Source organism: Nannobrachium achirus (genome assembly GCF_963921795.1).
Source record: "Nannobrachium achirus genome assembly, chromosome: 5".
Classification (NCBI taxonomy): domain Eukaryota; kingdom Metazoa; phylum Chordata; class Actinopteri; order Myctophiformes; family Myctophidae; genus Nannobrachium; species Nannobrachium achirus.
The window spans coordinates 4,763,765-4,790,943 of NC_137814.1; the positions used below are offsets into that span (position 1 = coordinate 4,763,765).

Consider the following 27,179-nt stretch of genomic DNA (forward strand, 5'->3'; position numbering starts at 1 on the left):
CACACCTCGTCACTGTGCAGTTGCAATACATCCTTCAAAACTGCCATGAAAACTCACCTCAGAGGAGGAGGTAGTTATAATCACTTCTCCCATAGACAGGCGGGAAGTGAACTGACACACACACACACACACACACACACACACACACACACACACACACACACACACACACACACACACACACACACACACAGACACACACACACACACACACACAGAGAGAGAGAGAGAGAGAGAGAGAGAGAGAGAGAGAGAGAGAGGGGGGGGAGACCGAGAGAGATCACATTCCTTAGGACTAACTCTTCATCATTCTTGACAGCTGTGTGTGCACTTCACTTGTTTTATGTTAGAGAAACATATTAACTACTGCAGTTACAGGACACTTATTTCCATTGCTTGGCCTTGTCTAACTCAACTCTATTACATGTAGTTTATCTGCTTGAGTGGAAAACAAACTCTCATAGTAAAAGGAATATTTAACCCATCATTTGTTGTAATAGAGTGTTTCTCGAAGTGGGGTCTGGGGATCCTTGAAGGGGGCAGATGAGGATCAGTTTCAGCATGATTACATTTTTAACACACACACACACACGCACCACGCACGCGCGCACACACACACACACACACACACGCACGCACGCACACATACATCTAGAGCAGTGGTGGCTGGGTGGTTAGTGTCCACACCTAGGACTCTGGAGGCCCCAGAGGTCGCAGGTACGATTCCCCACTCCAGCTACCACTACTCCCCTTCCCCCTTGTGTTCCTTGTGGGCATCACTGGGTTAAGTTCAGCTGGGTTAAAGCTGAAAAAAAAAGCAGCTGGGTTGGGCTGCGATATCTGAATTTCCCCCACGGGATAGTATAGGTATTCATTCATTATTATTATCACATACACACAGTACAGTACAGTCACTTTGATTGGCAGTTGTGTTGAATGATCACCCCAAAACATGATTTACCAGACTGTGACGGCTCAAAGGCATGGATGAGTGTATGATGAACTAATGACTAATGACGAAAAACAAAAATGGACCGCAACAAAATAGTGTAGCAATATGCTTTTGGGCTCTACTCTATGCTATGAGTGCTGCTGGCTTCTGCTGGGGAAACTGGACAACAGGGGCATTTCTGCCTAATAGACCCCATGGCCCATACATGGGCAACAGGCGGCCCAGGGGCCACATACAGCCCCCACCTTCACTTAAAGAGTCATGAAACACTAAATCACTTTGTCTATAAATATATATTATATCAATGAGTCTATAGTAACTAGTGCTATCAGAACATAACACTCGAGTAACTAGTGCTATCAGAACATAACGCTCTATAGTAACTAGTGCTATCAGAACATAACACTCGAGTAACTAGTGCTATCAGAACATAACGCTCTATAGTAACTAGTGCTATCAGAACATAACACTCTATAGTAACTAGTGCTATCAGAACATAACACTCTATTAGTAACTAGTGCTATCAGAACATAACACTCTATAGTAACTAGTACTATCAGAACATAACACTCTATAGTAACTAGTGCTATCAGAACATAACACTCTATTGTAACTAGTACTATCAGAACATAACACTCTATAGTAACTAGTGCTATCAGAACATAACACTCTATAGTAACTAGTACTATCAGAACATAACACTCTATAGTAACTAGTACTATCAGAACATAACACTCTATTGTAACTAGTACTATCAGAACATAACACTCTATAGTAACTAGTGCTATCAGAACATAACACTCTAGTGTAACTAGTACTATCAGAACATAACACTCTATAGTAACTAGTACTATCAGAACATAACACTCTATAGTAACTAGTACTATCAGAACATAACACTCTATTGTAACTAGTACTATCAGAACATAACACTCTATAGTAACTAGTACTATCAGAACATAACACTCTATTGTAACTAGTACTATCAGAACATAACACTCTATAGTAACTAGTGCTATCAGAACATAACACTCTATTGTAACTAGTACTATCAGAACATAACACTCGAGTAACTAGTGCTATCAGAACATAACACTCTATAGTAACTAGTGCTATCAGAACATAACACTCTATAGTAACTAGTGCTATCAGAACATAACACTCTATAGTAACTAGTGCTATCAGAACATAACACTCTATAGTAACTAGTGCTATCAGAACATAACACTCTATAGTAACTAGTGCTAACCCTAACCCTAAACCTTTAACTGGAGTAATTACAAATATCTCTCTGTCTGTCTGTCTAAACCAGAACAGACTGGATCATACCAGACTGAGGCCTTTTGGAAGGCAGTGCTTGCATTATGTGATTTGATGCCAATCACGCACGCACGCACGCCCGCCCGCCCGCCCGCCCGCCCGCCCGCGCGCACGCACGCACGCACGCACGCACACACACACACGCACACACACATCTGGTAATGTGTGAGTGCCTTGCTGGTCGTAGAAAACTGAATGCAGGTTATTGAAGAAAGACACTGAATGTTCAGGAGACATTGAAAAACACTGGCCAGGCTTGGGATGTTTCAACAGAGATGTTTGGCAAAGGCAAGGAGTCTGTTTCCAAATCAACATGGAGGACATTCCATGTGAGGGAGACTCTGGGTCCTGCTAGGACATGGCTTGTTTATCAGAGTTTATCAGACTTTCCATATCGTCGTTGTCGGGTGGAAACGTTGTATCTCCAAGTTTCAAATGTGCGCGTTCTTTCGCAAAGTAAAGCCCTGCTTCATCAGACAAGGCCATCGCACAAAGGTAGTGAAAACAGCTGATCTACAAGCACAACGCCTCGCGTTGCGAGGCGCTGTGTGCTTGTAGATCGACTGTTTTCACTAGTTTAAATCATTTTTAAAATGATAAATGCAAAACAAACAGTTTTGGACATACACGGTTTCCACCCGACAATGACGATATCCTGGTTACCATGGTTTCCATTGTCTTGCCTGTGGACATGGCACATCCTTGCATTAGGTGATTTGATGACAAATGCAGGCAGGCAGGCAGGCAGGCAGGCACTCACTCACTCACTCACTCACTCAGTCACTCAGTCACTCACTCACTCAGTCACTCAGTCACTCACTCAGTCACTCAGTCACTCACTCACTCTCTCTCTCTCTCTCTCTCTCCCTCTCTCTCTCTCTCTCTCTCTCTCTCTCTCTCTCTCTCTCTCTCAGGGGAAAAAAAGCATGAAGCACTACTGTATGTGTCTTCCAAAAACAATAAAAACTCATCCCTTAGAGAAAAAAAACTTTACTCTTTTCCTGCTCCTGATCCAACCAATCTAAACACATTTCCCCACTCCTCCCTCCAGTGAAAACAATACAAAATACCAGGACAACTAAACTACACTACAGTTGAGTTTCTTCTCTGTTTCTGTCTGTCGTCTGTCTGTCTACCCTGCCTGCCTGCCTACAGTACCTACCTACCTACCTGCCTACCTGCCTGCCTGCCTGCCTGCCCGCCCGCCCACCCGCCTACCCACCTACCTACCTACCTACCTACCTACCTACCTATACCTACCTACCTACCTACCTACCCACCCACCCACCCATCTACCTACCTACCTACCTACCTACCTACCTACCTACCTACCTACCTACAGTGTGTGGGTGTCATCATGAAGAAGTGTGGAGCTTTGCTAGTGTTGCTGTTGTGTTGGTCAGAGTGTGGGGCTCAGTTCTCCACCATGGAACAGAGGATGACGCTCCTAGAGGCTAAAATGACCAATGTCATAAACCATGTGAACCTGGTACAAGAAGACACGGGGAGGTTCGAGGACACTATTCAGGAGGAGCTGAACGTCACCAAACATAAGATGGAAGGTATGGCCAAATAAAATGCAGGTTAGCGACATGGTTAAAGGAGTAGTTCACCCCCAAAATGACTTTTCTTCTGTTCATTACTCATGCCATTTCCATGGTGTGGGTAATCAATAGGAAAAAAGTCATTTTGTGGGTGAACTACTCCTTTAAAACACTCAATGTGACGGTACAATTTGAAATGTGTTTAACATGTTTCATTGCTTATAAAGTACTATAGTGTGTGTGTGTGTGTGTGTGTGTGTGTGTGTGTGTGTGTGTGTGTGTGTGTGTGTGTGTACATTCTCTCTCCATATCCGTCTGTCTGTCTCTCTCTCTCTCTCTCTCTCTCTCTCTCTCTCTCTCTCTCTCCCTCTCTCTCTCTCTCTCTCTCCCTCCCTCTCTCTCTCTCTCTCTCTCTCCCTCCCTCTCTCTCTCTCTCTCTCTCTCTCTCTCTCTCTCTCTCTCTCTCTCTCTCTCCTTCTCCTTGGATGGTTATGATCTGTGGGAAGTATGTGTCTCTGATGTCTTGATACAGTGTACAGCTGGTTAAGAAGTGTAGCTCAGTTTCCACTTCACATACACAGTCAGCCGTCTCTCAGTCTCACCGGGGAGTCTGTGCACTCTGAGAAATGATTCTGCGGCCGAGTATATGGCACTATTAGAAAAAGTTATATTTACTCAATAAAATCACTGAATATCATGTATGTGATTGTTTGAGTAGGTCACACCAAATGAAATGAGTAAAAATCCAACTGTTTGTTTTGAGTTAGATGTACATATATTATTTGAGTTAATTTCATGAGAATAAATTAGTATTTGACCAACTGATTTTATTCATGAATTATACTCAATTTGTTTTGGTAATTTTCCTTCATAATATTTGAGTATGGAGTACTTATATGGATCAATTTAAAAAGACCCTTAATTATTATTCATTCCAACTAAATAATCTTTCATCTCTCACAACAACCTAAACAATTGAGTAGATATGACTAAGATTCAAAATTGTACACAAGGGTTCATGGGAAAAAAAGGGTTAATGGGAAAATTCTACTGGAACATTCTGTCAACAAACAGCAGCAGCAGCAGCAGCAGCACACATCATTTTCAACAAGAGACCTGGAGAGTGTTTGCAAATATTGGTAAGTAGATTTACTGTATCTTTGTGCATATAGGCTACACAAATGTATTGGGTATAACTTGTGTTCTTTACAAAGGTTTGCAGCTAGTTAAGGTCACAGTGAGGGTAATGTGCAAGCCCTCTAGTCATGACTTTTTGCATTTATTACAAGCTATGCACAGCTGCATACAATGGTGTGTACAATGAAGATAAAATGCATCCCTATCCTGGGGGAAAATACCAGATCTATAATCTCACGTCTTCTTTTTTACTCTCTTCCCCTCATCTCTGTCTTCCAGGTTAGTGCAAAGTTCAGGATGATCACCACACTGAATCTTGAGCCAAAATGTATGGCAATGTTGGACTTCTATACCCCCAAACTACTGTCCATGTTCCAGTCCAAGAAGGGCAGTTTGGGCACAAATGAGTATTCTACTTCAGGTATGAAACTTTCATTTACTCTAACTGCTTTAATTATATTTCACCTGGCTAATGACAATAATTACTACATTAATTTATGCTAAACTCATCTTTATCCCCTGCAACTCTCTCTCTTGATTATTCATTTCTAAATGTCTTAATAGCTACTAAGGACAGTCTCCCAGCTTCCTTTGCTAAAACTGGGTTGTGGAAACAATTGTATTGCCAAAGTTTATGTTAGTTTATGAAAGTGCAGTCATACTTTTTCTTTATTGTTCAAATAATTATGTTTCTATTCTGCAGAGAGGAATCCCCAATCAACGAACACGAGAGGTCATCATCCGATGTCTCGTCGACCATCTGGAAGAAGATAGTGTCAAGATCAAGGACTTTCAAGTTAGTAAAATAAATGTTTTGACGTTTTAATGTCATCGTGGATGAGACCATCGCATGCAAAGGAACAGCATAGTGATGTCCAGAGAAGGTTGTGACATTGGCTGAATGGCTGTTGCATCCGTTGCATGTCTGGTCCAACTGATTCAAGATTATGCCCAGGGCTGCATGTGTGGAGACAGCTAGGATTGCTCAATGTGTGTCTGTGTGTCTTGTAACATTTAGCCTGAAAGTGAGCTCTAAACAATTATCTTCACAATGTGTGCAGGAAGGAAGCTGCTGATGCACCTGTCAGAGTAGAAGAGAAGTTGACAGAGGAGGTGATGATGAAGATGAAGATCTACCTGCTGCAGAACCAAGAGGACGAATGAATGAACCTACTGATGTAGGTATTGTGATTAAGGGCATCACTGCCCTCAACAATCTTGGGGATCTGCTGCTATCTGTTGGGACTGTTCTATGCCTTTAATCTGAGATACCCCAAGAACCTCAGATATGGTCTTGAGATGTTCCAAAAAGTACTAGTTGAGTTGGATCCCGGACACCTTTCAGCCAAAGTTCAGAGACTGAAAAAATGTCTGCTTGCCGACTACTGTTCAGCAAGATGCTCTCAGAACGTGGGTATAGTTCAGCAAGATGCTCTCAGAACGTGGGTATAACCTACTGAAAGTGGATTTATTGTCAAAACAGCATTTTTGCAATGGTATTTGTTGCTGATAGTAATTCGTTAATGTAAAGTGTTTGTTTCTGGTGCATTCGAGTCATAATGCAAACAGGTCAGTTTAGCATATAGACATTACACGTGTGCATAGTCAATATGTTTAAATGTTGAGCTACTGTAAATGCTTATTTATTATTTTATATTCCAAGTTGTGATTTCCTTTCATGCCAAATGGCCTCTGACTGTCTTCTTTAATGTATTTTGTGGTTATGACTTACTGTTTATTTGATGGGCTCATTGTTCTTATGGTGCATAATGTTTGACAGACTGCTTACTTACAGTATGTACAGTTCAATTAGAGGTACTTATATACAGTATTGTGAACACACACTGCTCTTTAGTAAACAGAACATTTTAAAAGTGTCAGGGATACCCCTTTCCTGCATCATTATCTTTAAACATATTGTTTTTGCAGGCATTGTTGCATGTCATTTACATACTAAAGTATGTTGAATGTTCATACTTGATGTGGTGTTACACTGGTCAAAATTAGTTGATTAAAAACATAATTATCTGCATAATTATTTCATGTGTATTCATTTGACATCATGTACTCCTGGAGTAAAGGGGTAAAATGGTACTATATGAATTAAATCAATAAAAGTAAATGAATAGAGTAAATGTGACATATTTGTTTTGTTAAATCATACTCTAATATTCAATTAGATCTACTTAATATTTCAATTTATTTACTTGTAGTCTTTTGTGGCATTGACTGAATAATTTAATTAAATCTACTCAATTTCTTTAGGTCATTGTACTCAATTTTAGTTGTTAATAAGTACGTAAAAGTTTTGGTTACTTTTACTCAAATGAATTGAGTTTCATTTACCTGATTTCATATCAGTAATATTTACTCAATATTTTTGAGTGTAAAAATGTTTCACCAATAAAATTGAGTAGAGCCTAGTTTTTGTTCTAAGAGTGTGAGAGGCGGCTCACTCAGAAATTACGAGTGCAGCTTCAAAGCCCGGCCCACAACACGGCCTTACAGATATGTATGTGAACAATCCGTCCTGACCCGCCGTGGGCGGGTTGAAATCTGACCACATCAGTGTCGCCCTTAGGGCTTCTTACTGTCTGGTATTTGTTCTACACATTTTGTCCAAACCTCACGCAAATCGGTACACAATATCTTTATAGTCATTCATATTCCATCCTGATTGGCTAACATTGGTTTCTTCACAGTAATATTTGTGAAACTCTGCACGCATATTCCCACTAAGCGAGGAAGAAATGCCTCATGGTGGCGCTATAACAGGCCAGGTACGCGTTATTACCTATAACTGCACCGATCTGCATGAAACACAATTGCATTCACACTCCCTAGAGGCAAAGGAAAAACCTTTGTCCTGCATTTTTCCACATCTGCCACCCAGGAGGCTTTTCTTTTTACATTACTCCTACATTTTTGTCCAAATCGGTGCACATTTTCTCTATCATAAACTCAGCACAAAAAGAAAGGAAACTAATGAATAATGTCTACCCTTTAATAATACCAAATTTATTGGGATTTATATCATTTTTATCGTTGATTTGTCACCTTTGCAACGAGGTACAGCTTGTAAGCATCGGGCATTCGTGGAATGAGCAACACAGGCAAACGTGTGGGTAGCGTCCCTCCAAAAATGGTCAAAATGCCTGGCAGGCCTGCAATACTGTTCTTTTGGTGTTTGCCTGTGTTGCTCGTTCCACGAATGCCAGATCCTTACAAGCTGTACCTTCTTGTAAAGGTTACAAATCAACGATAACAATGATATCAAACACAATACCATTCGGCATAATTAAAGGGGGGATATCATATAATGGACCGAATGTTGGCAAATTTTGCATTGCAAGCCATTTTGGCAAAAAATTGGTCGGCGCTACCCAAACGTTTGGCTGTGTAGCTCATGCCTCGAATGCCCGATGCTTACAAGCTGTACCTCATTGTAAAGGTGACAAATCTTCGATATGATATAAAACCCAATACAATTTGGTATTATTAAAGGGGAAATATAATTAATTATGAATTATTATTATTATTATTATTTTTGTGCTGAGTTTAGTATTCAGAAAATTGCAGGTTCACAATAACCGACCTGACCTGGTGGAGACCTGTGCTCCGAGGAGCACTGTTTCTAGTTGGGTTTGTGTTTTACAACCTCGCCTTTAAATGCCACCAGTTAGAGATAAAAGAGACAGAGGGCTGTATTTGTCTAAAGGAGTAGTTCACCCCCAAAATGACTTATTTTCTATTGATTACTCACGCCAGGGAGACTTGAATTCAATAATACTTATTTGTATTTGTCGAATTCCTAAGACACAAATTTGATTATAGTAAATTTACCCCCACTGATTCCGGTTGGGAATCCAAATGCATTTGGGTCCCCATCCAGAATCAATGGGGAAACATTTATTGTAATCAAATGATTGTCTTAGGAATGCGACAAAAATCGAAATATTATTGAACTCAAGTCTCCATGGCGTGAGTAATCAATAGAAAAAAGTCATTTTGGGGGTGAACTACTCCTTTAAGTAGCAGCTCTTATAACTTAAAGGCCTGTCCATACTGACTCCGACCACCAAACTTTTCATCAGAGAGTTCCGACGTGCAACTTTACGAACTCTAATTCAGGGTAATGCTTTTCAGAAGTTGCGAGTGTCGTCATTTTGTAGTTGAACCTTTCCGACAAAATGTTCGGTGGTCGGAGACAGTATGGACAGGCCTTTAAGTTAAGGCATAAGAGCTGCTACTTAAGACAATCAAAATAGACCCCAGAGGATCCACTATCCACTCAAATGAAACATCATGTGATTGTATTGATGTAATGTAATGTAATGTATTAATGCTAATTGCTAATTATTGTGATTTCAGCTCAGCTGTCCAGCGTAGAAACAAAGCTAGCTGCTAGTGTCAACCAAGTGGACGAACTGAAAGGACAGAATAAAGGTTGTATAACTATTATTTTTTTATCCAAAAATAGATTCATTGATTGATTGATTGATTGATTGATTGATTGATTGATTGATTGATTGATTATCTATCTTCAGAAATGGCTGTCAAATTGAGAGTCACAACAGCCGTGGTGGGACACCTGCAATTCAAACTGACTCTTGGTGAAGTTCAGGTGTTGGAATTGAAGAAAGAAAGTCAAGGTACTTTTACAGACACACGCACGCACGCACGCACGCACGCACATAATTACACATCACAAACTGCTCACAACAGATAATTAATTACACATCACAAACTGCTCACAACAGATAATTAATTACACATCACAAACTGCTCACAACAGATAATTAATTACACATCACAAACTGCTCACAACAGATAATTAATTACACATCACAAACTGCCTCCAGTGAGCCAGTCTGTGATAATAAAAAATAAAAATAAAAAAAAAAAACATTAAAAGAAAATAATAATTGTATAAACACGGCCACGTCATGCATTAGAAGGACAACATCGTCTCCAGAAGCAGAGACGTCATGCATTAGAAGGACAACATCGTCTCCAGAAGCAGAGACGAGTGATTTCAATGAGTCAACAATTTTCGTTGCTCTTACTTACTTTATTACTACAAAGCCTACATTAACCACTTCAGCCCTGTTTACATTTGGGCCATAATAAAATAGCCGATCAATGTGTCACATTTTGGGCTTGTAGATCTGCTGTTTTCGTTTTTTTTGCGACCATAGTTGCCACGTTGTGACATCACCTTTTGTGACATCAACTTTTGTGACATCACCTTTTGTGACATCAACTTTTGTAACATCACCTGTTGTGACATCACCTTTTCTGACATCACCTTTTGTGACATCACCTTTTGTGACATCACCTGTTGTGACATCACCTTTTGTGACATCACCTTTTGTGACATCACCTTTTCTGACATCACCTTTTCTGACATCACCTTTTGTGACATCACCTTTTCTGACATCACCTTTTGTGACATCACCTTTTGTGACAAAATGTTCAGAAGAACCGCCAATCCAACCAATATGCCCATAAAAGGGGACAAGGACAGAGAGACGGTTACTGACACGCACAGACGCATGTCTGGGGTCTCACAGCACATGGTGGGTTTACAGACTCCAAATGGATAGCAACATTTTTTGAGCGGTGCAAACCACTCCTATGTTTCAGCCTTGTGTTAACCATGACGTCAGCACGGACCAATCAAAAGCTGTTCTGATCATGATGTCATGTGTTAGGTGTTAAGCAAACAGAACAGACCAATTGAACGCAGTGGTGTAAGTACTTTTACTTAAGTACTATACTTAACCACCTTCTAAGCCGCGGCAGAACCCCCTGAACCCCGGTACTGCCGTGCAATCAGCGTTTTATTTATAAACATATTTTAAAAAACAAACACACCAAATGATAAACAACGCGCGCGGGTCGTTCAGTGCAAGCCAGCAAGACGTGCACACACTACGTGTTTGGGCGGCCACTTACTTAGAAGCTGCTGCTGGCTGTATTTCTGCCGTTCATTTGCATGGAGCGAGATGGGGTAATCCGCGAGAAAAAACAGCGTTCGAAAGTACATTACGTCCTCGTCGCACGCACATCGATCTAATTCCATGTATTCCACTCATTCCGAAGCCTCCATTTCGCCTGTCGTCTGGTCGAAAAACACGAGGGGATGGGCTAAACCAGGCTGCAGCACACACAGTGAAGGGGAACGTAATGGCCGCTCGTGGAGCCAGTGGCAGAGCCAGCCGATGACGTCATCACGTTTCTGACGTGATCGGATTGCACAACATCTCTTAAAGAGACAGAGCACGACCTGCGACTGTATTTTTCAAACAATTATGATTAATTTCATAAATTACGGCAATAGACGGGAATAGACGATTGGCTGATGGGACCCAGTAGGAAGTCCGAGGGAGTGCGGCCAGGCTTAGAAGGTGTTAAGTACATTTTTTAGGTATTTGTACTTTACTTGAGTATTTCCAGTTATCAGTACTTTTACTTCTAATCCACTACATCTCGGATGCAAATATTGTACTTTTACTCCACTACAATTATTTGAAAACTTTAGTTACTAGTTACTTTGCAGATATAAATTATAATATCATGAAACATACATAAACCACTTTACCCCTATTTTATACCATGGCTATTTGAAAATAGCCGATCTACAAGCTCACAACGTGTCGCATCGCGACGCGTTGTGAGCTTGTAGATCTGCTATTTTCAAACATTTTGTACTTTTACTTTTGGTACTTTAAGTACATTTTGTACTTAAATACAATACTTTCGTACTGTTACTCAAGTACATTTTGAATTCTGGACTTTTACTTGTAATGGAGTATTTCTACATTGCTGTATTGATACTTTTACTTAAGTATGAAATGTGAGTACTTTTTACAACACTGAATTTGAACGCCGGTTTGACCATAACGTCATGGACAGAGGCTTGCGATTGGTTCGGAAGCACGGACCAATGAAAAATTCAACTCATATGAGCTGAATATTATCTTTGATCTGAGATAGTAACCACACTTGCGCAGAAAGAAAAATAGAAGCTTCTTCTTGTCTATGGTCTATAATAAAACATGTACAGCATACAAAACCTTATATAAACCGACCAGACCTCTAGTCTGACATCATACAAAACGTCATGTTGATATAAACACATCTTATCAACACTGATTTGCACAGGCGTCCTTGCAGGAATTAGTTTGACCGCTCACTTCGACTTTTTCCCATGTTCTTAGCTGCTTCCCCTGCCATTACTGTACTTGCACAATGTACAGTTGTATGAAACAACCCTAACCCTAATTTTGTAGAACCGCCGATCCAACCAACATGCCCATATCTCCATATACATGGATCGTGTATCAGGGATCTCCATATATGGGTAACTGGTCATATATTAATAATGAATTCCATCCTGTGCGAATTCCTTCCTGCGTGACCTCGCTCTCTGCCCTTAGGTGTCTTACTGATTACTCGAAGCCGGGTGGGGAGGTTCGGATCTCCTCCGTTACATATATATATATAAGATCGTGGTAAGAGCAATCGTTTTGTCGTTCACCACACACCCCTACCACCACCTGGATCAATTCACTTAGATAGTCTCTTATCAGCGCACCTGTGTAATTCTGCGTAGTCACCATGAGATGGCGACAGCAGCCATTCACTTGTGTAGTCGCTGACGTCACTTGTTTGCGACACCTCTTTCTTTGTTTATCTACTAGCCCAGCTCAGCTGTGTTTAGCCATTAGCTTACTATGCCTAACTCTAACCCCAACCCTAACCTTAACCTCAGTAAAACTATGCCAAACCCTAACCCTAACCTCCGTGGGGTGAGGCGCTATCATTCCTGGCGACGCTACGTTGTCGTTGTCGTTGTTGTGGATCAAAGCGACCGCTTGTTCCGCCCCGCGCCGCACGACGAGCGCTCCGGTTCTCGATCTAACTGATTCTCGATCTAGCGGTGACATATATAATATGCTTCAGCTGGTTTGGCAGACAGTTTGAGGAACCAATGAAGTCATCTGGTTTAAGAGCTTTTTAATACTGTTAATTGGTTCAATATTCTTTAACCAACACACAGATGTGATTCAATAACAAGAGACATGACGAAAGACTGAAAGCTAAATGTTTTTACCACTGAAGCAGAACTAATTTTATTTTTCAGAAATGTCTGCCAAGCTCACTGCCAGCGAGACTCAGGTGGAAATCCTCAAAGACAGACTGAAAGTCATTGAAGGTAAATCATTTCAGAATAGATACTGTATGCATTTATCAGACACTTACTGTAAGGTAAACACATCAAATGCAGAGAGACAGTGCAGGGCCTCAGTAAAGGATCACAGCTAAACCAGGAAGCTACTGTAGCTTCTGTCTAAGCAATATAATATCAAACAAATAATAATCTGTACTTTGAAACCATAGGGTGCCTGGTTAATAATAATTAATCTAGCATATGTACTGCACCTGCTGCTGTTAATAACCTCACCTCATGTACAATTTACAATGTAAGCATTTATCAGAGGATCTAAGGCCAAGGCTATACGGAGCTGGATATTTGTGAATCTAGACATTTTTTAGTGCTGTTGGGGCTTGTAGCCACACGAAGCTGGATATTTTGGCAGTGAATCTGGATATTTTTCAATCCGGATAAATAAGTGGAGACACTGAAAAATATCCGCTTCACTGGATCCGTGTAGTCATGATACCCGGATATCTCTGAAGACTTTACTGTGTGTGTGCTTGTTAGACCTAGATATCTTTGTTGTGTGGACCTAGATATTTGTGGATATCTGAAAAACCGGGATATATGAAATATCCAGCTCCATGTGGACCTAGATATTTTTCTATGTGGATATCTGAAAAACCAGGATATATGAAAAATCCAGCTCTGTGTAGCCATGGCCTTAATCCAGAGAGACTTTCAGTAAGCAAGGTAAAACACAAGGTAACACATCACATGCATATAGACAGAGTACAACATCTGTCTTTTTTCTTTAAACATCTGTTTATTAGAGTTTTCATTTGTATGTATATCGTCCATAACAAGTAATATTGCAGTAGTTGACAGATACAATGTAGACCATATGACATAAAAGTTGAAAAAATACCAATACACCAATACAACAGTACATTTGAAAATACAAATAACTTAAAACATAACATCTGTCTAAAGTAAACAATACAATATCAAAATATATATAGCCTATCTGTACATTGAACATGTGGAAAATTGCCCAGGAAGAGTCTAGGATCTGTGGAGCGTTGTCCAGGGTGTTTTAGGGAAGGGACTCAAGGGAGAAGAGTCTGGGACGTGTGGAGAGTTGTCCTGGGTGTTTTAGGGAAGGGAGAAGAGTCTTAGACATTTTAGGGAAGGGAGAAGAGTCCAAGACATGTGGAGAGTACGACGTGTGGAGCAGTGTCCAGCGTGTTTTAGGGAGGGGAGTAGATTCTGGGACGTGTGGAGCGTTGTCCAGGGTGTTTTAGGGAAGGGAGAAGAGTCTTAGACATTTTAGGGAAGGGAGAAGAGTCCAAGACATGTGGAGAGTACGACGTGTGGAGCAGTGTCCAGCGTGTTTTAGGGAGGGGAGTAGATTCTGGGACGTGTGGAGTGTTGTCCAGGGTGTTTTAGGGAAGGGAGAAGAGTCTGGGATGCGTGGCGCATTGTCCAGGGTGTTTTAGGGAAGGGAGAAGAGTCTGGAATGCGTGGAGCGTCGTCCAGGGTGTTTTAGGGAGGGGAGAAGAGTCTTGTTGTCCAGGGTGTTTTAGGGAGGGGAGAAGAGTCTTGTTGTCCAGGGTGTTTTAGGGAAGGGAGAAGAGTCTAGGCTTTTGTTGCACTGTATTGTCCAGTTGTTTGAGCGTTGAATGTTTAATGGATTACAATGGAAACAAGCCTTTGGCCTTTTTGTGTCTCATTCATTTGGTGTGTTCAGTCAGGGGATGTTATTACAATCTGTGAATATATTCCTTACCAATACATTTCTTCACCACTGTGTTTGTAAAGGTGTCTAGTACAGGGGTTCCCAAACTTTTTGGGCTCAGGGCACCCCTATAAATATTTCTTTCCTCCGAGGCACCCCTACATTATATTCATAATTTTCACTCCCAGCTTTGTGTTTAATTGAGTAAATCAGAATTGCGCTGTACAATCAAATTAATTCACCTAAGGGGAAACATTAGATAATAGCCATTTTGGTTAGAACTGAAATTAACTTTGTACTTAAAATTATACAAAATATTATTTATAAGTGTTCAAATTAATTTGAAATATTATCTCATGGTACCCCTGGACTGCCGTCATGGCACCCCAGGGTGCCCTGTCACCCACTTTGAAAAGCCCATGTCTAGTAACACATCGAATAAAGTTTGAAATTCAATTTCCCAGGGGGAATTGTTGAGAGCTGCTGAAAGTTTGGGTCCTTATATATAGCCTATAGAAGAAAAAAATACAAAAAGAAAATGTGCTTTAAGTAGCATGTGAGGGATCAAACTATGTTTTTTTTCATGATTCTGAATCCATTGCATTTCATTTGTTTTGCAAGAAAAACACTCCTTGGGCTAAAAACGGGCCCAGAAAAAAATGGTTTGTTTTAGAGATGTCGCGATTCGATGAAGCGATCGGGGATCGGGTCCGATTTCGTTGTTTTCAAAAGATCAGAGATCGGGGGGATTTTTTTTTTTTTTTTAAGAAGGGTACCCCTGGAGAAAAATAGTTGAGTGTCATGCCTTTCTAATTTTAGTCCAAGGGAGGATCAGCAAATTTTTTTTTCGAGTCCAAGGGGAGGGTCATACCAGTTTGTATTAATAACATAGTCTGTTTTTATCTGCAGACACAGGTCTCCACTAGGTCAGGAAGGTTATTGTGGCCTCCTGGTGGCGTTATAGGCCATTGTGAAAATTGTGCGAGGTCTTCTTCAGCCTTTCATGGCATGATTTTGTTCCAAAAAACTGTTTCGCAGAAGTCGACCTGATGGTGGCGCTATAACAGGACAATGTCAAAAGGGTGGCATTTGTTCCTTGACCTAGTGGGAATGTGTGTGCAAAGTTTCACGGAAAGCGCAAGCTGCATTCATGATTTGAGGCATTTTGTTTACAACGGACGAATCCTGGCATCTTTGGAAGGCAATGTTAACCAATCAGGATGGAATATGAAATATCAGACAGATCCGTCTTGATCACATGACAATAGAGATACTGTGTACAGATTTGTGTGATTTTTTGGATAAAATCTGAAGGAGTAATATCCAAAAATGTGTTTTACATAAGTCGGCCTCCTGGTGGCGCTATAAAAGGCAGTTGTGAAAAATGCAGGGCAAAGGTTTTTCCTTGGCCTCTAGTTTGCATACTGTGACGGTTGCCGCGGCGATCGTTATATTATTATTACTATTATTATTCGTCTCGTAATTAACATCCCAATGCAGTCGGAGAGTGGTCTGGCTGAGGGGGGGCCCGTCCAGCCCAGTCACAGAGCAGCAGGAGTCGGACGACGCCCCGCTGTGCGGAAATAAAAGCCGTCCATGCCATGCCGCTCGTCGAGACATCTCCCCACTGACCCGGCTGTGTTGTTGTTTTTGCTTTGTTTGGTGTTTTAGTTTCAGTCCTTCGGAAAGGCTGCCTTCTGGTTACGTTTGTTAAATCTCCTTATTTATTATTACCCTAGTGTTGAATCGTTCTGTTGTGTTAAGCCTTTTATTTCGTTATCTGTTGTTTATTTATTTGGTTATTAGTGTCAACTCTAGACCGAACAGCGGCCCTCGCGCCGCTGTTCTCCTCCTCAACTCTTAGAGCTCGTCAGCCATTTGGCTACAGTCTTACGACTTGTTCTAAACGTTCACTTTATTTATTAGCAACATCTAAAGTTCCTGACAGAGTATTTAACATCTATTTTCCTACCTTTGAATATTGTTAATGAAAAGAAACGCTTCTGTAACCTCACTATTTTCTACTGAATATGTAATAAAACCATCTATTTTTGCATTCTGGTGTAATAGTGAATACGTTCTGACCTATCTGAGCCGTGGGTCATAACACATACAAAGTTTTACACTGATCAGTGGAGTTAAAGGTAACAACATGAATCGGCCTGTTATAGCGCCACCATAAGGCTGATTTGAAGAAATCTAAGTGGCATTTCTTCATCTGCCTATTGGGAATGTGCGTGCACAATTTCACCAAAATTGCACACAGTGTTCATGTGAAAAATCGAGTTCTGAATTGGCATCCAGGGAGTGTGTGTGCATTGTTTGGCTGAGACCGGGGCAACGGACGCACGCACGCACATGGACGGACAGGGGCGAAAACTCCCTATGCCTTCGGCCTGGTGGAGACAATAAAATAAAATAAAAAATATTAAAGAATATACTTATTGTCACATTTTAATATCAAAATATATCGTAGCACAACATTGTGACACCCCTAGGGAGCGTTCATCCTTTTTCGTTTATCTCTTGGGGAGGGTCATTGAATTCTATTTAAAGTCATGGGGAGGGTCATGGCATTTTATATCAGGGCACATATACATTTTCTCCAGGGGTACCCTTCTTTACCTGTCCCTTAGGTCCGACTGAGTCTGAACTGCATGTATAATACATGCACTTGCTCCATTTCCAAGTCTCTGTCAGCTCAGATGTGAGCTTTGTGCAGGCCAGGGCCAAGCCCCCAGAAGCCTGGGGGCGCCCTGAAACCAAAAGGACATGTTGGCCGTTTTGAGGTACTGCAGTTGGGTCTACTCACATGAACGCGCGTCTAGGCTTCTTTGTATTGACGCGCGTTCATACCGGAAGTGCTCGTTCATGAAGCGCGTCCATGAACACAAATTATGACGAAAAATGCGTCACAGTAGACCCACTACGTCACGGTTTTACTCCCCGGAAGGAGGGGTGAAAACGCCTCATGCGCTGGGTGAGCAACTCAATGCAAGTGGACGGACGGTGATATCTGTGTCTCTGTATTTGTATCTGTATCTCTCTATTCTTATTATAACTCTATGGCCAGGGCAGGCACAATCATCTCTCTCTCTCTCTCTCTCTCTCTCTCTCTCTCTCTCTATGTGTGTGTGTTAATACATTTGATTGGTTTAATAGTATAATATAAGTTTTCTAACAAATGTGTTGATAATGCTCCTGTGTTGACAGACAAACCAAAGGTAGCCTTCTCTGCTGGTCTGGGTGCTGGAGCATTTGGACCATATAATTCTACAACCACTCTGGTCTACTCTAGAGTTCACACTAACATCGGCAACGCATACAATCCATCTACAGGTAAATGGGGATTACCAGGTTAATTCACTTACACAATCAATTATCTCTCATTAACTAATAACACAATACAGACACAGTATGTATCATCAGGCTATCAGACATATTGAGATGTGGACTACTGTCCAGCTGTGTGTCCAGTGAAACTCATCTGCTACAACATATCAACATATCTATCTAAGCTAAGAATGACATTGTGGTTGAAACCATCATCTTGTCCACAATTAAGGGAGAACAATACATTCACACACCTGTACTAATATTAGTTGTGTGTGTGTGTGTGTGTGTGTGTGTGTGTGTGTGTGTGTGTGTGTGTGTGTGTGTGTGTGTGTGTGTGTGTGTGTGTGTGTGTGTGCGTGCGTGAATGCATATGTGCTTACCTGCGTGCGTGCATGCATGCGTGTACATGTTCTCTCATATAGGCGTCTTTTCAACACCAGTCAAAGGAGTCTACTTCTTCAGGTTTACAGCAGCTCAGGGTAAACCATCACACTATGCGTGCATCATGCTGTATAAGAATGGACAGAGACTCATGTGGAACTGTGGATACAGTAGTCATACTGGCAATCAGATGGTACATGTATCTAATGGCATGGTGTTGGAGCTGGAGCGAGGGGACACAGTTTACCTGAGTTTACCTTCTAGTGGGATCTTCAGTGGTACTCAGCTCACACGCAGGCTCTATGACGATAATGACAATCACAACACATTCTCTGGGTTTCTGCTCTACACTCTGTAAGGATAAACTCAAGCAAATACTCAAATTCTAAAGTACAAATTACAAAGTGCATTTGATATCATTGCATTGCTCTGTTGAAATTCAGAACATTTCTCAGAAATAAAGCAAAATAAAATGATAATGATAAAATCTGAAATGTTCCAAAATTAAGGTGTGTGTGGATGTGAAAATTGCAGATCTACAACACTTGTGAGGGTTGTCCCTAGTCTCAAAAGTACAATATTTCTATTGGAAATGTAGAGGAGAGAAAGTTATGTGCTCGCTAAAATGATGGTAATAAAATGATAATTAAATACTGCTAAATGATGACTCATGTTCTGATCTATACTATGTAACAGTGGTTCTCAAAGTGGGGCCCAGGGACCCCAAGGGGTCCTCGAGGGGGTTCCAGGGGGTCCCCAGCAAAATGAGTTAATATTGCATAAACAATCTGTTTAATCACTTCAACCGTACACACATCGGCTATCTGACAATAGCTGATCTACAAGCTCACAACATGTAGCGATGCGACTCGTTGCGAGCTCATAGATCTGCTTTAAAAATAAAAGAGATTTGGGATATTTTTGAAACATTTTAACAACACAAATCTTGGACGGGTGGTCCACGGGGGTCCAGGGCCAAACAGCCTCATTTGGGGGTCCACGGGGGTCCAAACAGCCTCATTTGGGGGTCCACGGGGGTCCAAACAGCCTCATTTGGGGGGTCCACGGGGGTCCAAACAGCCTCATTTGGGGGTCCACGGGGGTCCAAACAGCCTCATTTGGGGGTCCACGGGGGGGCCAAACAGCCTCATTTGGGGGTCCACGGGGGTCCAAACAGCCTCATTTGGGGGTCCACGGGGGTCCAAACAGCCTCATTTGGGGGTCCTTGAGGTGAAAAGGTTTGAGGACCACTGCTGTGTAACCCTGCTACTGGCAGTGGAGGAAATGTAAAGTACATTTACTCAAGTAGTATTAGATTACTATTTACAGATACTTTTACTTACCTTTTTGTATAAAACAATGCAATACTTTTTTATTATTATTTTGTATTCATTTTATTTAAATGGCCTGCCCATAACATCCATGGCCAATATATCACTGTCCAATAAAATGGACAGTGAAATAAGTGGAACATCTTATTTTGCTCTATTAGCATAAGACATCCAATGTCCTACATTTCTGGTGTGAGATGGAACGAGGGACCCCCACAAAAAGACCACACCAAATATCTGTGAACGCATAATGTGTCCTTTAGTTTAGGTTTGAGCACCTGCCCCCTCACTGCTCTCTGTACGGCCCTGTTTGAGCACCTGCCCCCTCACTGCTCTCTGTACGGCCTTGTTTGAGCACCTGCCCCCTCACTGCTCTCTGTACGGCCCTGTTTGAGCACCTGCCCCCTCACTGCTCTCTGCACGGCCCTGTTTGAGCACCTGCCCCCTCACTGCTCTCTGTACGGCCCTGTTTGAGCACCTGCCCCCTCACTGCTCTCTGTACGGCCCTGTTTGAGCACCTGCCCCCTCACTGCTCTCTGTACGGCCCTGTTTGAGCACCTGCCCCCTCACTGCTCTCTGTACGGCCCTGTTTGAGCACCTGCCCCCTCACTGCTCTCTGCACGGCCCTGTCTCAGAAGGACAATATTCCTATCATTTTCCATACTTTTTACTCTAAAGCAATTATAGTTGAAAGCTTTAGATACTTTGTTGCTGCTTGTTTTATACTTTCAATATTCCTAATCAAACGTTTATCCTGTACAGTAGACCTGCAATTTATTAAAACACTTTGAGAAATGTCTACATTGTGCTGTTACTACTTTTAATCAATGTGAGTATTTCTACCAGCACTACTGGTAATCAATGTGAGTATTTCTACCAGCTCTACTGGTAATCAATGTGAGTATTTCTAGCAGCACTACTGGTACCATATACTTTAAAGAGCTTCCATAATGCTCATATTCATCATCTGTCAATAAATAAAAACATATTCAAAAGCACTGTGTCTATTGTATGTTTGACTGATTATGTTTAACACTGTATTGATACATCTAGAACAGTGGTTCTCAACCAGTGGTCCGGGGACCACCAGTGGTCCTGGAGGGGGTTCCAGGTGGTCCCCAGCTAAATGATGGAGAGTTGGTAACCAAATGGACCCTCATAGATCTTTAACTCTTGACAGTGTAAATGAAACCAAATGGACCCCTACGGGTCTATTTGGTTTCATTTTACGCTCTCAAGAGTTACATTATTGTTAAACATCAGCATATTCTTAATTTACAAGACGTCTACACGATTACAGAATGTAGAATAATTGTTATTGTGATGGTTTTCCTGTTATCTCTCCTATGGCACCACATCAATACAGTATGAATTGTGGACTAAATCCTATCCAACAATAACTAAATATTATAAGTGTTGAGTGTGAGAGGCTGTAGGCCTGCATCTCATTAAACTCAATGCCAAGTGCCAAAATGGCTCCAAGGTAGATGTGCCATGATTTTGTATGTTTTTCTTTACTATGCAATGAAAAAAAGTTTTTTTTTCCCCCCACAGAAACAGACACAGTTGTTGTGATTCAGTGGCAAAAAATGTTTTCAATCAGACAAATGGTTCCAGAGATAGAGCTGTTTGAATCAAAAAAAGTGTCCATCCACTAGAATGAACACACATTTTCTCAATCAGCTAAACGAGGGAGCCAACACACAAACAGAGAAAAGCATCTCTCTGATCTCAGGTCATTTTGACATCTTTAAAAAAAAATATATATATATATATTATAGCCTTTGATCTAAAGACGTCAAAGACGTCATTGGCACACAGGGCCCATTGAAAAAAGCAGTCATGAGACCAGTAGCGCAGATCCAATAAATGCATAGGGGGGGACCTGCGCGCGCGTGCGCGCGGAGCGCACGCGCCCGATTTCGTTTTTTTTTGCATGCAGAGATCGGTTTTCGGGCAGTTTTACCCCCTCATTTTCCTTCAGATACAGGCATTAACGGTTTTATGATGTATTATTTATTTACATTAAACAGTCCTCTCGTCATAACCAACGTTTCTTTCATGTTTCTATGGTTAACTTTTTACCTCAAGAACGCCGACTATAGCAGCAATTTGGCACAGCGACCGTTCATCACTCATAACACTGGCCACAATAAAATACAGTATCCCTACTCAGAACTCAGAAGCATGACAGCCGCTCAGCCGTCAGAACACTGAACACACAATACAATAATACAGTCCACAAGCAGTTGGCACAGGTTAGAACAGGCCGCCAGTCCAGAACACAATACGGTATAAATGTCATTCATTACCCGGCTTCCTCCTCCCCCTCCTCCTGTCCTCCGGCTCCAGTCCTCTCGTCACACAGACACAGCCCAAGTAACAACAAAGTAGACTAATCCTTTAGCTTCCTTGTCCGGCCAGGGTGGCAACAAAAACAAAGTAATCCTTTCCTTGTCCAGGGTGGCGGAATTCCTTATTAACTATTTGAAATGGCAGAACCAAAGTTATACATATTGTGTTCTATTGAGTTTGAGCTGCAGCAGCAGGAAGTTCTCTTCCTTCTGTCGTTCCTTCTGTCGCTTTCATTTCTTGTTGCCAGATTTTGCGAGAGAAACAAGCAGCCAGCTATATGAAAACCACCCTGGAATATTGTGGTTTTTATATAGCTGGCTGCTTGTTTCTAAGAACTTGGCAACACAGACCAAACCATTTTGCAGGAAAACAGAGGGGTGTTCTCATATAATAGCATCTATAAATCATTCAAAAAGCATCTTCGATCGTGTTTAGTGCATGATTTCAGAATTTAGACCACTATGTCCCTGACTGGGGGGGACAGGGGGTCTTCTGGAAGTGAATGGAGGGGACGAAATTGAACCTGGAAGGTGACAAAAACACCTTGTCCCCCCCGCCATTTGCGCCTATGCATGAGACGTCATTGGCAAGTTAACAAGTTAGCTCTGTACTTGGTCTGCTCTTTTATCCCTCTAGACCAAAACTAGCAGCGTGAGACGTTGTGTGCTTGTAGATCTGTTATTTCTGGCCAATGTTGCCCTCAGAATAGGGATTCTAGGGTTCAAGTGGTTATGTAACTCTGAGGACCCCCATAGGGGTCTCGGACCCCCTGTTGAAGACCCCTGCGCTACGCCGAATGCTAACACCACATTCTGCATCTCAACAGGGCTTTGACACAAAGTGCCATATCTTTGAGCGTGCTCGCCGCTCCAGTGGATGACTGTGTGTATGTGGGGATAATAAGCATTTGATTTCTCCATTAGATACAATGGAGAAAACGTCAGAATGGAGAGGTCTGCATTTTTCCTTTTATTCATTGGACAATATAATGCTTTTGAGGATTATTCAATCTTCACGTGACATCAATACAATTCTTCGAGAACAGTATTTACTTGCACTAGGGCATTAACGGAAAAGTCGACAAGTCGACTCAGTCGACTTCATTACACAAGTCGACTCCCACCAGAGAAAGTCGAATAAAAAACTTTCTATTGTGAAAATAGCGCCACCATCACATAATGTTAATACAACATCATTTCATGTCATCTGTATTTAGTTCATTTATGTTTTTTACATTGATTTACTTTTGTGCGACAGACTTGTATGATGAAGCAGGGCTTTACTTGGTGAAAAAAAAAACTACAAACTTGAAACTTGGAGATACAAGGTTTCTGCCCGACAGTGACGATATGCCTTCTTGGGAGTGAGACTGTGTTACACCTGGGGGCTCCCGCTGGCCTACTGGTCCAGGCGCATACCATATAGGCATTGATGCCTGACGCAGTTGCCGGTTCGATTTCCGATCCGGACGACCTTTGCCGCATGTCCGCATGTCACTCCCTGTATCTCCCCCCATAGTCAGTCCTATCATTAAAGGCATAAAAGCCCAAAAACAAATCTTTAAAAAAAAAAGATAACTGTGTTGCACCATGATACATCAAATAAAAAGGAGGGGAGAAAACAACATTAGAGAACAAGGAATGAGAGAACATGGAAAGAAAACTAAAAGCTATAAAATGAAATCAATTTGAGACGTTATTTTTAGGCAAGGTGTTTAACTGTACTTCTATTGACTATACTTGTACTGTTCTCCATTTTTGTCTAATAAAATAATCAATCAATCAATCAAAAAGTACTGAGCACTGAGAAATGGGGATCAAAGTACAACATCAGGTCATTCACCTCAGGGTTCCTTGAGGGGGTTCAAGGGGGTCCTGAGCTAAATGAGTTAACAGTCTATGTCCATATACTGTAACTGTGGTCCCACTTCCCAGAAGTGACATACATTTCCTGTTATTCCAAATTCCTTTTCCCAGAGCTTTGTTTTATTGGAGCAGCAGATTTGAACAGGAACTGTCCATAACCGCCAATCTGACCTCCGCTCCTGCATGTCCCAAATAATGGCCCGTTTCTCATTGAACATGAATTGCTAGGGTGCGTCAACCACCTCCCGCCTGAAAGGGGCTTTAGGCAGAAATGCCCAGCAGAACCCAGCAGCCCTCATAGCATAGAGTGGTAAAAAGTGTCAAGGTCACTATAGGCTATAAGTCTGGAGGGTTTAATGATAATAATAATACATTTTATTTGTAATGCACTTTTCATTCTCAGGGAATCTAGGAGTGCTACATTGCAAAGAAACCCATAATCAATAATCAATAATACTAGAAGCTCGGCCACCCTCTAGGTCGGGGACTGGCATACTCGGGAATGATGTAAATAGGGAATGAATGTCCCACCTTTCAATGCAATCCCAATTTGTCATAGGTCCCGTTTTGACCATATGTTTACCTGTGTGCATTTATGCCCATACGATATGGAGATATCTGTATCTGTCTGTGTGCGTCCATTGTATGCCCATATATGGAGATCTCTGTATCTGTCTGTCTGTGACCATTTTATGCCCATATATGGAGATCTCTGTATCTGTCTGTGTTCCTTTTATGCCCGTATGGAGATCTCTGTATCTGTCCATGTCCCTTTATGGCCCATTATCCTAAAGGAGATCACTATAAACAACGTTGTCAGTAATGCCCTTGTCATTATCCACAATGAAAATGTTTACAGCGCTGGCTCTCTTTTCCCCTGGTCTTATGTCTTATGTTTGTCTCCTCCGTCTGCTCCTCAGCCAACTCAGATCTCCACTGATTCTTGTTCTCTTCAGCAAATGCTGTACAGTCATCGAAATCTGTATAATTCAAGTCATCCTCCGAGTCACACACTTGTGTCAGTGTGATGTCAGTGTGATGTAAAACGGATATGTGCCCATATATGGAGATCTCTGTATCTCTCAGTCCTTGTCCCCTTTTATGGGCATATTGGTTCAACTGAAAAATGTTGTTTTGTACAACTGTACATCATGCAAGTACAGTAACGGCAGGGGAAGTACAGTAGCCAAAGATCTGAGCTATCTGCGTGCGAAAGTTGGAGTCTGTAGAACCAACCATGTGCTGTGAGACCTCTTTCATGTGATTCGGGCCAATTCAGCCTCTGCTTCAATTAGTAGTCAGGATCCCCTTTTATGGGCATATTGGTTGGATTGGCCGTTCTACTGAAAAATAAGTACAGTAACAGCAGGGGAAGTAGCTAAGAACGTAGGCAAAGATCTGAGCTATCTGTGTGCGAAAGTTGAAGTCTGCAGAACCAACCATGTGCTGTGAGACCTCTTTCATGTGATTTGGGCTAATTCGGCCTCGGCTTCAATTAGTAGTCAGGATAACATTAGCAAGTTTTAAAAGCACACAAAACTAAAAATACAAAATAGCTGATAATTTAGCATGAGAAGATCTTCCTTAAAAAAGGTTTTAGGCCTGTTTGTGCTGATTACTTATTGGCACTCTGACACTTTGCTATTCCGACCACCTAAACCTAACCAGCCCTAACCCTAACCTCCATTTATGCTATTGTGAGTGATTATCAGGACCTTGTAGATGAATCTGCTCTTCAAGAAAGGCGGTCGCTTGACCGCCTGAATTGTTGCGCAGGTTCTCCAAGATAGCGCCGCCCATGGCTGCTGTGGTGGCTACGTGTGTTGCGTTCTGTCTGTGTTTTTTTTAATGCAAAAATGTAGTATGCCAAAGCAAATTCCTATGTGTATTACACAATGGTTAATAAAGAAATCTGAATCTGAATCTGAATCTGAATCTGAACCGGAAGCATTATCAGTGAGATGTCACAGTTGGAAGGACAAAATGCATGCAGGTTAGGACACTTAATGGGTGTTTACCTTTCAAACAATTCTAGCTTGATTGAATATTTTGATATTTGAAATCAATTTGATCAGACGTGCCATGTTTTTATAATTACGTTTTAATTTGTTTTGTATAATTCTTGAAAAAAGGAAAACAACGATCCTTACTGACCACCAACCCGTCAGTCGCCGACAGTGTTTGTGCAGCGATCTGTTGTGAACTTGAGCTGACAAGTAATTCAAAAATGAAACTTTGGCATCATTTATTGTCACTGTTAGAAGTAAGTTATGCTTCATATTTACTGTCAGCTGGTAGCACTGCACGGCACCCTAGGTTTCTTTCTTGGCTTCACTTCACCAAATCGAAATCATGTAAATCAGGGGTCTTCAACGTTTTCAGGCCAGTGACCCCCAAAACTGATGGCTACAACATTTATTGTATATTTATGTATACAATTGTGCTTTATGTGTATAAACATACCATGCTATTAATTGTGCATTCAATACTAGGCTATTAAAATAATAGATTTACAAACATACCTCATTAACTGAGAACCAATGTCATACTATCAATCTACAAGCTACTGTATATTCAAAAGAGACAGAATCATATTTTTGGAGCGGTGTGCTAACACAGCTCTGCTATACGTGGCTTTGTGTGTCAGTTCGAACAGGATCTGCACATGCGTGACTTTTACCACACACACACACACACACACACACACACACACACACACACACACACACACACACACACATACACATACACACACACACACACACACACACACACACACACACACACACACACACACACACTCAGTCAAGAGATATAGAGCAGCTCTACAGACGCACACAGTGCAGCCTATGCAGCGCATTCTCTCTCTCTCATATATTAAACACTTTCGGGGAACCCCTGCAGTATTTCCACGGACCCCCTAGGGGTCGCGGAGACCCCGGAGACCCCTGTTGAAGAACCCTGATGTAAATGGTCCTCTGATGCAGATGGTGAGTCTACAGAGAGCATTGTAGGAGCAAAGCTGGAAAACATAGCCTCCCAGCTCAATGTTACGT

At 41.6% G+C, this 27,179-nt stretch overlaps 1 protein-coding gene across 1 annotated transcript in view; it reads left to right on the forward strand.

Annotated features, from left to right (window-relative positions):
- Positions 1 to 3,629: 3,629 nt before the first annotated feature.
- Positions 3,630 to 27,179, forward strand: part of LOC308286187 (uncharacterized protein) — a gene marked incomplete at both ends in the record, with an annotated part of 54,884 nt that continues 31,334 nt past the window's right edge. The window contains 3 exons of the mRNA XM_080727148.1: positions 3,630 to 3,834; positions 9,325 to 9,399; positions 9,501 to 9,605. Coding sequence (XP_080583274.1) covers positions 3,630 to 3,834; positions 9,325 to 9,399; positions 9,501 to 9,605 — 385 coding nt within the window. The remainder of the gene's footprint in view (positions 3,835 to 9,324; positions 9,400 to 9,500; positions 9,606 to 27,179) is intronic.